Below are 12,819 nucleotides of genomic sequence, written 5' to 3'. Positions count from 1 at the left end.
CTTGGATGTCTCTTGGCACAGCCGACGGCAAGACATTTGTTAGACACTTAACCCACCAGCGAATGGTTGCTCGAGGGCCTCTTGGGCTGTAATCATATACATGGGCCTACCCCGTAGGTATCTCTTCCTCTCAAGTATACATATAACATAGCCCAATTGCAACCGTTTTATCAAAGTATTTGGAGTATTTATTTTAACAGAGAATGATGCAGCAAAGAAGTCATAGGAGTTACTTTGTATTTGCTTGGATCTTAAATCCGAATCAGTGTACCTATAATTGTTAGGAGTATGAATAAAATTACAGGTTTTTCTCGAAAAATAATATACATATAACATAGCACTAAAAAAAGTATACATATAACACTTCTCAAAAAAAAGTATACATATAACATTTGCCTAAAAAAATTGTATTCCATCCGTTTCTTTTTACTCCGCATATAAGATTTGGTCAAAGTCAAACTACACAAAGTTTGATCAAATTTATGTAAAAAAAAAATATGAACATCTACAATACTAAAACTATATAGTATGAAAATACGTTTCATGGTGCATCTGATATCTGATAATATTGATTTCATATTGTGAATGTTTATATTTTTTAATATAAACTTAGTCAAACTCTACAAAGCTTGACTTTGACCAAACCTTATGCGGAATAAAAAGAAACAGAGGGAGTACATAGAACATTGCAATTTGTCTGAAAAAAACATACTAACATTGCAATTCTATATTTTTCCTATTTCTGGGTTTCGACAGCTCAGTGTACCATACTCAGGTGTCGGCCTAGAAAGAGATGCGAGCACTACGAGTCCATAACAACTCAGACCAGAACTGTAAACCGAATGTGGCATCTCCATTGAAGTTTTGAGCAAGTAAAGACTATAGTCGCCGAACAAATGAGATTTACATGATTTACACGAATCCTTCGTGGTCTATGAATTCATTTCTCCCGGATCAAATTAGTCGGCTCGCTCAGAACGTACTTTGGTAGTTCGTATTTGGCACCTGCAGCAGAGTTTCCAGCCATTGATTTTGGTTCTGAAAGCACAGGGCGGTGGAGAAGATGCATGCGATACAAGGAAAAATAATAATTTTACCTCTTTCGTCGTAGCAGAGTGTCATGTCAGAATTTGAGACAATGATGCCAGCACTGTCTACTATGGTTTGCGCAAGTGCTAAATCAGCTTCTGCAGCGGCCCGAAGTGCATCCCAGATCTCTGAATGGAAACGGATTGTGGTTTTTAGTTCAAATTAGAATATCACTGCTTCTTCAACTGTTTGGTTGTAAGCAAATTAAGAGCGCATTATCAAAAAACAACAAACATGAATTCCATGCATATGATAAAACAACAGTTCAAGATATGGCTCAGACCAACCCTTCGCTCGACCAAACAAGCATAAAATATGCTAAATGTTAAGTAGATATTTAAAGAATTTGCATAGTCCATCCCAACAAAGAACCTGCGGCAATGTCCATAGTACAAGGAAATTTGTATCAATAAAATCTACTCCCCCCGTTCACAAATATAAGATGTTCTACTCCCTCCGATCCATATTAATTGTCCCTAATTTAGTACAAAGTTGTACTAAATCAGTGACAATTAATATGGATCGAAGGGAGTAACTTATTTTTGAATCGGATGTATAGAGACACGTTTTAGTGTGTTTCTTCGCTCATTTCAGTCCGTATGTAATTCATATTGAAATATAAAAACATCTTATATGTAAACGGAAGGAGTACAACACGTGCCAACTTCTGTTTGGCAATCCCTTCATATTTGTTTCCTCCTCAAGGACTATAATTTAACGTGCCCAATTTAACATCAACAATGGACTAAACTAGCAAAACAGCAAATCAACACTATAAGTATACATGTACTTCAAAAGTTTAATGTAACAAACTGCATATCTAGTACAGATTTCAGTGACAAATCTGCATACAGACCATTTTAAAAAAACTGCATACAGATTTAGTAAAGTTAGGTCAAAGTTCAAAAAGGAACTGGTCCGGCAAGCAGTATAAATCGCTTGCAGATAAATGTTCACAGTACTACAAAAATTAGAGTTGTACAGTACCTTTCTGTCCACCATAGTGAGGAGTAGTGTCCCAGAATTCTTCGCGCATCTGTTTGAGTTGTGCTGGTGTTATTGACTGAGTGTGCTTCCAAGGCTTTGGTTTTTTCAGCTTCTTACTGCTATCTGAGATCAACAAAAACAAGTTAAGCGTTAGTACTGAATATATCCAAATGCAGTCACAGCAAGTAAGCACTGTGTTTATCTTGAACTGAATCAGGCTCATGTTGTTTTAGACACCGCATAAGTACACAAAATAACGGAAGTACACAATTCGGCTTCCAATAACTAATAACAAAGATTTTTAACGAAGCTACTTGTCTACAAGCCCGTTTCATCAGTGGGTTTGTTTTTCAGAGGCCTGTTTTATATCAGTTAGTTAACGCCCTTCATTTGCTGAACCGTGAAATACAAATTTCATCTTCACCACCACATCAAGTTTACACCTTGCTGACCAGTTGAAATTAGTGTAACTAATACGAAAGGTTGTCACAATGTCAGTTCATTTAATAACTACTCCCTCCGTTCCTAAATATAAGTCTTTTTAGAGATTCAAATGCGGACTACATACGAAGCAAAATGAGTGAATCTACATTATAAAATATATCTATATACATCCGTATGTAGTTCGTATTGAAATCTCTAAAAAGACTTATATTAAGGAACGGAGGGAGTATTAGAGAAAAGTAGTTGGGCAAGCTCAGTATTCGACGAGGAAGTTAAAAGAAACTGCACAAGGAAGAGTGTTTCCTTTTGCTATTGTCATCTCACTCCCATTTAAACATGCTCATGGACTAGCACTGATTTTAAGGCCATTTTTCTTACCAAAACAGACATATTTCCTACTACTGAACCCGAAAAAGTAATGTCTTCCTTCCTACACTAAAAAAAAGCGTCATTTCCACAGGTCTTTCGTCGTGTCACATCTTCAATAATGTTGCTAGGTACTCTGTTCTACGGAGGAATAAATCAACAATCCCATCACCGTCCTCGATAATTATTTCTGTCATACTCACAATTGCTTTTTCATAACACACATATCTTCTCTTCACCTAAAATTGTACTGTACCACTGATACGTTGATCATGGTGATATTAACAGCTCCTTTGTTCCAATGATTGTTCAATTTGGCCTTTAGAACTTTGCTAACTGCCAACAGGAGCAGAACGATCACATATGACCAAATATAACATGGGAAATAATAGACCATTCCATAAGCAGCACTAATTCCCCTCCCTGCTACCCCCAGCTGAATTACCGGAGCGAGGCATCATCAATCCAATCTGCTACGCAACCAACAGCAGGCAGGGCTAAATCGACATAACAGTTACAGGCGCCTGGATCAAGAACCTAGGACACTACTCTGATAGTGGTTCTGGGGACCAGATTGCCCAAGATCTCAATCATGAACCCACCTAAGAAAGCATTAACAGAATCGAGATAGACAGGGTAAAAGGAGAGACCGTCAGATTTAGGGGTGGATCCGGCGCAGCCCATGGCGACGGACGATCAGACGGTCATCGGCGACCTCTCTTCGAGAAGCTACTGGAAGCGGAGGTGGCTCACGCGTCTGGGCTCTGGACTGCAGGGTCGATACAAGAGAGGGAGGTGGACTGAAAACCGAAAGCGGAGCAGGAGTGGAGGATGGACGTGTCAGCCTGTCAGGATGTGGCTATGCTAGCCAACAAAAGCAGGTGCGAGTATAGCTGGTACCCATGCGGTGCTGTTCTTTACCGGGGTCTACTTTTGTTTTTCATTTATGAGGGTTGTCACAATTTCATTTAAGGGCTCCTCAAACAATTCAAAAGTCTAAGAAAATCTAACTAATCTAGCGAGCTCGTGATCAAACTTTATTTGCTTCTCTGTTAGTACTCGTACCTAGTAATAATAAAATAACAAGCATAATAAAACAATCATAAAAAATAGCTTTCGCTGCACCCGCCGACCGTCCTCCATCCTTCATGGTATCAATCATGTTTAGATTGTTCGAGTTAATAATAGTCTGAATTTGAAAGACAAGGCTTCAGCGGTCAAGACACCCGCGCAGTAGTCTATCTTCCCATTTCCCCCAACAATAAATTTGCCTCTGTCATCTCTAAGGACAACCCCCATCATGCCCCTGAGCAGGTCATGGTCAAAAGAAGTATCAATGTTAAGTTTCAGAAAAACCACTGGAGGGCAAGACCAGCCCCCTCCTTTCATAGAGGCGTTTGGAGAAGAAGCGGTTTATCGGGGTCTACTTGAGTGCACACCTTGGCCAAAATCATCATCTCAACCTTTTAACGAAAGAGGAGGGCAATTGGACCCCATTTTGTATGTTTAGCCGAATATGATCTTTTTGCTACCGTCATATACATCGGCGATAGGCTACATGGGATATCGCCGGGGACAATGGTGGTAAACCCCGGTTCACGCCCCTCAGTCATGCCTACCAGCCAAAGGGCTACCGCCACTAATCTCGGTGGTAGCCTTCTAACCCTACCGCCAGGGCCGATGATGATAGACCCCATAAAGAGTAAGTGGCTAGGGGCCTTGGGTGGGCCACCCACCTACCCTCAATCCGCATTATTCTTCCTTCTCTAACACTTGAGTTGTTGCCCTCCTTAATCTCTCTCCAATCCAAGCTCCTCTCAAATCCCTCTCAAATTGGTGCCATTTCCTTGGTGAATCAAAGGCATTTCCATGTATTGAGGTAATATCTCACACCCCCATGATTTGGTTGGTTGAAATCATCTTATTTGGTGGCATTATTCACTTTTGAACAAACCCTAGTTTGGTCATTTCTCTCAAATCCATTCCAAAATTTGTGGATGTAGAGTTGTATGAGTTTTATTATGTGTAGTAGGCATTATGCTTGTGGTTTGTCGCGAGAACTAGGGCTAGGGTTAGTGTATGTGTTAAGTAATTCCATGATCTATTGAATATATTAGTTATGATGTGCTTTGGATATGATGCATTAGTAATGTCATGATCCATATAATACATTAGACTTGCTATTGATGCATTGAGTTTCTTGTCATTGTTTTTTACTTTTTAGACCACGATGCTTCTTAATGTTCATTATTTGTTGGAAGTGACAATTTTGAGTAATAATGCTGACATTGTTGATGGTGAAGAGAAAGTCATGGTATTTAAGACAAATCCTTGTTATGAGGAGGTTGTGGAAAGAGTAAGAGAATTGGATGGCCCCGAATGATGGAATTGAGCTAATAGGAAGGTGTGATGTTGGTGTGGGGTCGAGATCTCGATTGAAGAATATGCCTATCAACTTAGATTTGCATTGGGAGGTATACCATGATCTAGTTGTGGACTCGGAAGACAAGTCACTGGATTGTTTGCCACCAAGGTCAAAGGTCCTCGATTTGGGATTGACTTGAACTGTCATGTCTCCTCCCGAAGTCATGATATGAGCCTGAGTAGAGGTGTGACACGTATTGAGGATCGGGCGAGGTGTATGGTGATACGTCTCCAACGTATCTATAATTTTTGATTGCTCCATGCTATTATATTATCTATTTTGGATGTCAATGGGCTTTATTTTACACTTTAATATCATTTTTGGGACTAACCTACTAACCGGAGGCCCAACCCAAATTGTTGTTTTTTTGCCTATTTTAGGGTTTCAAAGAAAAGGAATATCAAACGGAGTCCAAACGGAATGAAACCTTTGGGAATGTGATTTTCTCAACAAACGTGATCCAGGAGACTTGGAGTGGGCGTCAAGAAACAACGGAGGAAGCCACGAGGCAGGGAGGCATGCCTACCCCCCTGGGCGCACCCTCCACCCTCGTGGGCCCTCCGTTGCTCCACCAACGTACTTCTTCTTCCTATATATATCCACGTACCCCCCCCCAAACATCCAGGAGCACCACGAAAACCTAATTCCACCGCCGCAACCTTCTGTACCCGAGAGATCTCATCTTGTGGCCTTTTCCGGAGCTCCGTCGGAGGGGGCATTGATCACGGAGGGCCTCTACATCAACTCCATGGCCTCTCCGGTGATGTGTGAGTAGTTTACTTCAGACCTACGGGTCCATAGTTATTAGCTAGATAGCTTCTTCTCTCTCTTTGGATCTCAATACAATGTTCTCCTCGATCTTCTTGGAGATCTATTCGATGTAATATTCTTTTGCGGTGTGTTTGTCGAGATCCGATGAATTGTGGGTTTATGATCCAGTTTATCTATGAACAATATTTGAATCTCCTCTGAATTCTTTTATGTATGATTGGTTTATCTTTACAAGTCTCTTCGAATTATCAGTTTGGTTTGGCCTACTAGATTGATCTTTCTTGCAACGGAAGAAGTGCTTAGTTTCGGGTTCAATCTTGCGGTGCTCGATCCCAGTGACAGAAAGGGAAACGACACGTATTGTATTGTTGCCATCGAGGATAAAAAGATGGGGTTTATATCATATTGCATGAGTTTATCCCTCTACATCATGTCATCTTCCTTAAAGCATTACTCTGTTCTTATGAACTTAATACTCTAGATGCATGCTGGATAGCGGTCGATGTGTGGAGTAATAGTAGTAGATGCAGAATCGTTTCGGTCTACTTGTCGCGGACGTGATGCCTATATACATGATCATACCTAGATATTCTCATAACTATGCTCAATTCTATCAATTGCTCGACAGTAATTCGTTTACCCACCGTAATACTTATGCTCTTGAGAGAAGCCACTAGTGAAATCTATGGCCCCCGGGTCTATCTTCCATCATATTAATCTTCCAATACTTAGTTATTTACTTTGCCATTTATTTTACTTTGCATCTTTATTTCTCTTTATCATAAAAATACCAAAAATATTATCTTATCATATCTATCAGATCTCACTCTCGTAAGTGACCGTGAAGGGCTTGACAACCCCTTTATCGCGTTGGTTGCGAGGTTCTTATTTGTTTGTGTAGGTGCATGGGACTTGAGTGTGATCTCCTACTGGATTGATACCTTAGTTCTCAAAAACTGAGGGAAATACTTACGCTACTTTGTTGCATCACCCTTTCCTCTTCAAGGGAAAACCAACACAGTGCTCAAGAGGTAGCAAGAAGGATTTCTGGCGCCATTGCCGAGGAGGCTCACGCCAAGTCAAGTCAAAATTTTATCTCCCGTCAACGAGCCATTTCTGGAGCCGTTGCCAGGGAGATTCGCGCCAAGTCAAGTCAAGATTTGACTCCCAACAACGAGTCATTTCAGGCGCCATTGCTAAGTCAAGACATACCAAGTACCCATCACAAACTCTTATCCTTTGCATTACATTATTTGCCATTTGCCTCTCGTTTTCCTCTCCCCCGCTTCACCCTTGCTGTTTTATTCGCCCTCTCTCCCCGTTCCCCTTCTCTTTCCCTATTTGCCTCTTTTTGCCCGTTTCTTGTTTGCTTGTGTGTTGGATTGCTTGCTTGTCACGATGGCTCAATATAATACTAAATTGTGTGACTTTGCCAATACCAACAACAATGATTTTCTTAGCACTCCGATTGCTCCTCTTACCGATGCCGAATCTTGTGAAATTAATGCTTCTTTGTTGAATCTTGTCATGAAAGATCAATTCGCCGGCCTTCCTAGTGAAGATGCCGGTACCCATCTAAACAACTTTGTTGATTTGTGTGATATGCAAAAGAAGAAAGATGTGGATAATGATATTGTTAAATTGAAGCTATTTTCGTTTTCGCTTAGAGATCGTGCTAAAGCTTGGTTTTCGTCTTTGCCTAAAAATAGTATTGATTCATGGAATAAATGCAAAGATGCTTTTATCTCTAAGTATTTTCCTCCCGCTAAGATCATCCCTCTTAGAAACGATATTATGAATTTTAAGCAACTTGATCATGAACATGTTGCATAATCTTGGGAGAGGATGAAATTAATGATACGTAATTGCCCTACACATGGTTTGAATCTTTGGATGATTATACAAAACTTTTATGCCGGATTGAATTTTGCTTCTAGAAATCTTTTAGATTCGGCCGCGGGAGGTACTTTTATGTAAATCACTTTAGGAGAAGCTACTAAACTCCTAGATAATATTATGGTTAATTATTCTCAATGGCACACCGAAAGATCTACTAATAAAAAAGTGCATGCAATTGAAGAGATTAATGTTTTGAGTGGAAAGATGGATGAACTTATGAATTTTTTGCTAATAAGAGTGCTCCTATTGATCCTAATGATATGCATTTGTCTACCTTGATTGAGAATAATAATGAATCTATGGATGTGAATTTTGTTGGTAGGAACAATTTTGGTAATAACGCGTATAGAGGTAATTTTAATTCTAGGCCGTTTCCTAGTAATTCCTCTAATAATTATGGTAATTCCTACAACAATTCCTATGGAAATTATAATAAGATGCCCTCTGATTTTGAATCTAGTATTAAAGAATTTAATACTTCTCAAAAGAGTTTCAATGCTTCGATTGAAGAAAAATTGCTTAAGATTGATGAGTTGGCTAGGAACGTTGATAGGATTTCTCTTGATGTTGATTCTTTGAAACTTAGATCTATTCCACCTAAGCATGATATCAATGAGTCTCTCAAATCCATGAGAACTTCCATTGATGAGTGCAAAGAAAGAATCGCTAGGATGCATGCTAAGAAAGATTGCTTTGTGAAAGCGTGTTCTTCTAGTTTTCATGATAATAAGGATGAAGATCTAAAAGTTATTCATGTGTATCCTATTAAATCTTTGTTTTTCAATATGAATCTTTATAATGATGGGACTGAAGATGAGCCACCTTTACCTAGAAGGTGTTCCAAAAATTCGGAGTTTTTTGATCTTGATGCAAAAATTGTTGAAAGTGGGATTGAAGAAGTTAAAACTTTAAATATTAATGAACCTACTATTTTGGATTTCAAGGAATTTAATTATGATAATTGCTCTTTGATAGATTGTATTCCCTTGTTGCAATCCATGCTAAATTCTCCTCATGCTTATAGTCAAAATAAAGCTTTTACTAAACATATCGTTGATGCGTTGATGTAATCTTATGAAGAAAAACTTGAGTTGGAATTTCTATCCCTAGAAAACTTTATGATGAGTGGGAACCTACAATAAGAATTAAAATTAAAGATCATGAGTGCTATGCTTTGTGTGATTTGGGTGCTAGTGTTTCCACGATTCCAAAAACTTTATGTGATTTGCTAGGTTTCCGTGATTTTGATGATTGTTCTTTAAACTTGTGCTACCTCTTGAGCACTTGCGTTGGTTTTCCTTTGAAGAGGAAAGGGTGATGCAAAAAATGTTGGGTAACGTAGCAATTTCAAAAAAAATCCTACGCACACGCAAAATCATGGTGATGCACAGCAACGAGAGGGGAGAGTGTTGTCCACGTACCCTCGTAGACCGAAAGCGGAAGCATTAGTACAACGTGGTTGATGTAGTCGTACGTCTTCACGATCCGACCGATCAAGTACCGAACGCACGGCACCTCCGAGTTCTGCACACGTTCAACTCGATGACGTCCCTCGAACTCCGATCCAGCTGAGTGTTGAGGGAGAGTTTCGTCAGCACGGCGGCGTGGTGACGATGATGATGTTCTACTGTCGCAGGGCTTCGCCTAAGCACCACTACGATATGATCGAGGTGTATTATGGTGGAAGGGGGCACCGCACACGGCTAAGAGATCAAGAGATCAATTGTTGTCTCTTTGGGGTGCCCCCTGCCCCCGTATATAAATGAGTGGAGGAGGGGGAGGGCTGGCCCTCTCTATGGCGCGCCCTAGGGGAGTCCTAGTCCCACCGGGAGTAGGATTCCCCCTTTCCTAGGGGAGTCCTAGTCCGATGTCCAAATATAGTCGTCCAATATATATCAATCTTTACGTCTCGACCATTTCGAGACTCCTCGTCATGTCCCCGATCTCATCCGGGACTCCGAACTCCTTCGGTACATCAAAACGCATAAACTCATAATATAACCGTCATCAAACTTTAAGCGTGCGGACCCTACGGGTTCGAGAACTATGTAGACATGACCGAGACACCTCTTCGGTCAATAACCAATAGCGGAACCTGGATGCTCATATTGGCTCCTACATATTCTACGAAGATCTTTATCGGTCAAACCGCATAACAACATACGTTGTTCCCTTTGTCATCGGTATGTTACTTGCCCGAGATTCGATCGTCGGTATCTCAATACCTAGTTCAATCTCGTTACCGGCAAGTCTCTTTACTCGTTCTATAATACATCATCCCACAACTAACTCATTAGTTGCAATGCTTGCAGGGCTTATAGTGATGTGCATTACCGAGTGGGCCCGAAGATACCTCTCCGACAATCGGAGTGACAAATCCTAATCTCGAAATACGCCAACCCAACAAGTACCTTTGGAGACACTTGTAGAGCATCTTTATAATCACCCAGTTACGTTGTGACGTTTGGTAGCACACAAAGTGTTCCTCTGGTAAACGGGAGTTGCATAATCTCATAGTCATAGGAACATGTATAAGTCATGAAGAAAGCAATAGCAACAAACTAAACGATCAAGTGCTATGCTAACGGAATGGGTCAAGTCAATCACATCATTCTCCTAATGATGTGATCCCATTAATCAAATGACAACTCATGTCTATGGTTAGGAAACGTAACAATCTTTGATCAACGAGCTAGTCAAGTAGAGGCATACTAGTGACACTATGTTTGTCTATGTATTCACACATGTATTATGTTTCCGGTTAATACAATTCTAGCATGAATAATAAAAATTTATCATGATATAAGGAAATAAATAATAACTTTATTATTGCCTCTAGGGCATATTTCCTTCAGTCTCCCACTTGCACTAGAGTCAATAATCTAGTTCACATCGCCATGTGATTTAATACCAATAGTTCACATCACCATGTGATTAACACCCATAGTTCACATCGACATGTGACCAACACCCAAAGGGTTTACTGGAGTCAATAATCTAGTTCACATCGCTATGGGATTAACACCCAAAGAGTACTAAGGTGTGATCATGTTTTGCTTGTGAGAGAAGTTTAGTCAATGGGTCTGCCACATTCAGATCCGTAAGTATTTTGCAAATTTCTATGTCAACAATACTCTGCATGGAGCTACTCTAGCTAATTGCTCCCACTTTCAATATGTATCCAGATTGAGACTTTGAGTCATCTGGATCGGTGCCAAAACTTGCATCGACGTAACCCTTTACGACGAACCTTTTGTCACCTTCATAATCGAGAAACATATCCGTATTCCACTAAGGATAATTTTAACCAATGTCCGGTGATCTACTCCTAGATCACTATTGTACTCCCTTGCCAAACTCAGGGCAGGGTATACAATAGGTCTGGTACACAGCATGGCATACTTTATAGAACCTATGGCCGAGGCATAGGGAATGACTTTCATTCTCTCTCTATCTTCTGCCGTGGTCGGGTTTTGAGTCTTACTCAACTTCACATCTTTTAACACAGGCAAGAACTCCTTCTTTGACTGTTCCATTTTGAACTACTTCAAAATCTTGTCAAGGTATGTACTCATTGAAAAACTTATCAAGCGTCTTGATCTATCTCTATAGATCTTGATGCTCAATATGTAAGCAGCTTCACCGAGGTCTTTCTTTGAAAAACTCCTTTCAAACATTCATTTATGCTTTGCAGAATAATTCTACATTATCTCCGATCAACAATATGTCATTCACATATACTTATCAGAAATGCTGTAGTGCTCCCACTCACTTTCTTGTAAATACAGGCTTCACCGCAAGTCTGTATAAAATTATATGCTTTGATCAACTTATCAAAGCGTATATTCCAACTCCGAGATGCTTGCACCAGTCCATAGATGGATCGCTAGAGCTTGCATATTTTGTTAGCACCTTTAGGATTGACAAAACTTTCTTGTTGCATCATATACAACTCTTCTTTAATAAATCCATTAAGGAATGTAGTTTTGTTTATCCATTTGCCAGATTTCATAAAATGTGGCAATTGCTAACATGATTCAGATAGACTTAAGCATAGATACGAGTGAGAAACTCTCATCGTAGTCAACACCTTGAACTTGTCGAAAACCTTTTGCGACAATTCTAGCTTTGTAGATAGTAACACTATTATCAATGTCCGTCTTCCTCTTGAAGATCCAATTAATCTCAATGGCTCACCGATCAATGGGTAAGTCAATCAAAGTCCATATTTGTTCTCATACATGGATCTCATCTCAGATTTCATGGCCTCAAGCCATTTCGTGGAATCTGGGCTCATCATCGCTTCCTCATAGTTCGTAGGTTCATCATGGTCAAGTAACATGACCTCTAGAACAGGATTACCGTACCACTCTGGTGCGGATTTCACTCTGGTTTACCTACAGGTTCGATAGTAACTTGATATGAAGTTACATGATCATCATCATTAGCTTCCTCACTAATTGGTGTAGTAGTCACAGGAACATATTTCTGTGATGAACTACTTTCCAATAAGGGAGCAGGTACAATTACCTCATCAAGTTCTATTTTCCTCCCACTCACTTCTTTCGAGAGAAACTCCTTCTCTAGAAAGGATCCATTCTCAGCAACGAATATGTTGCCTTCGGATCTGTGATAGAAGGTGTAGCCAACATTTTCTTTTGGGTATCCTACGAAGATGCACTTCTCCGATTTGGGTTTGAGCTTATCAGGTTGAAACTTTTTCACATAAGCATTGCAACCTCAAACTTTAAGAAATGACAGCTTAGGTTTCTTGCCAAACCATAGTTCATACGGTGTCGTCTCAACGGATTTAGATGGTGCCCTATTTAATGTGAATG

General features: G+C 40.0%; 1 protein-coding gene across 1 annotated transcript; it reads right to left on the bottom strand.

Annotated features, from left to right (window-relative positions):
- Window positions 1-675: 675 nt before the first annotated feature.
- LOC119268933 (ubiquitin domain-containing protein 2-like) lies at window positions 676-3,734 on the bottom strand. The gene is made up of 4 exons (XM_037550653.1): window positions 3,537-3,734; window positions 2,077-2,199; window positions 1,098-1,217; window positions 676-1,005 (listed from the first exon to the last, which is right to left on the bottom strand). Exons 1-4 carry the CDS (start codon window positions 3,568-3,570, stop codon window positions 941-943), a joined length of 342 nt encoding a protein of 113 aa, XP_037406550.1. The 5' UTR covers window positions 3,571-3,734; the 3' UTR covers window positions 676-940.
- Between the last annotated feature and the right edge of the window lie 9,085 nt (window positions 3,735-12,819).

Source organism: Triticum dicoccoides, chromosome 3A, assembly GCF_002162155.2.
Source record: "Triticum dicoccoides isolate Atlit2015 ecotype Zavitan chromosome 3A, WEW_v2.0, whole genome shotgun sequence".
In the NCBI taxonomy this organism is placed as follows: Eukaryota; Viridiplantae; Streptophyta; class Magnoliopsida; order Poales; family Poaceae; genus Triticum; species Triticum dicoccoides.
Note: the sequence above shows the minus strand (reverse complement) of the source record. Positions and strands in the feature narration are given on the sequence as shown.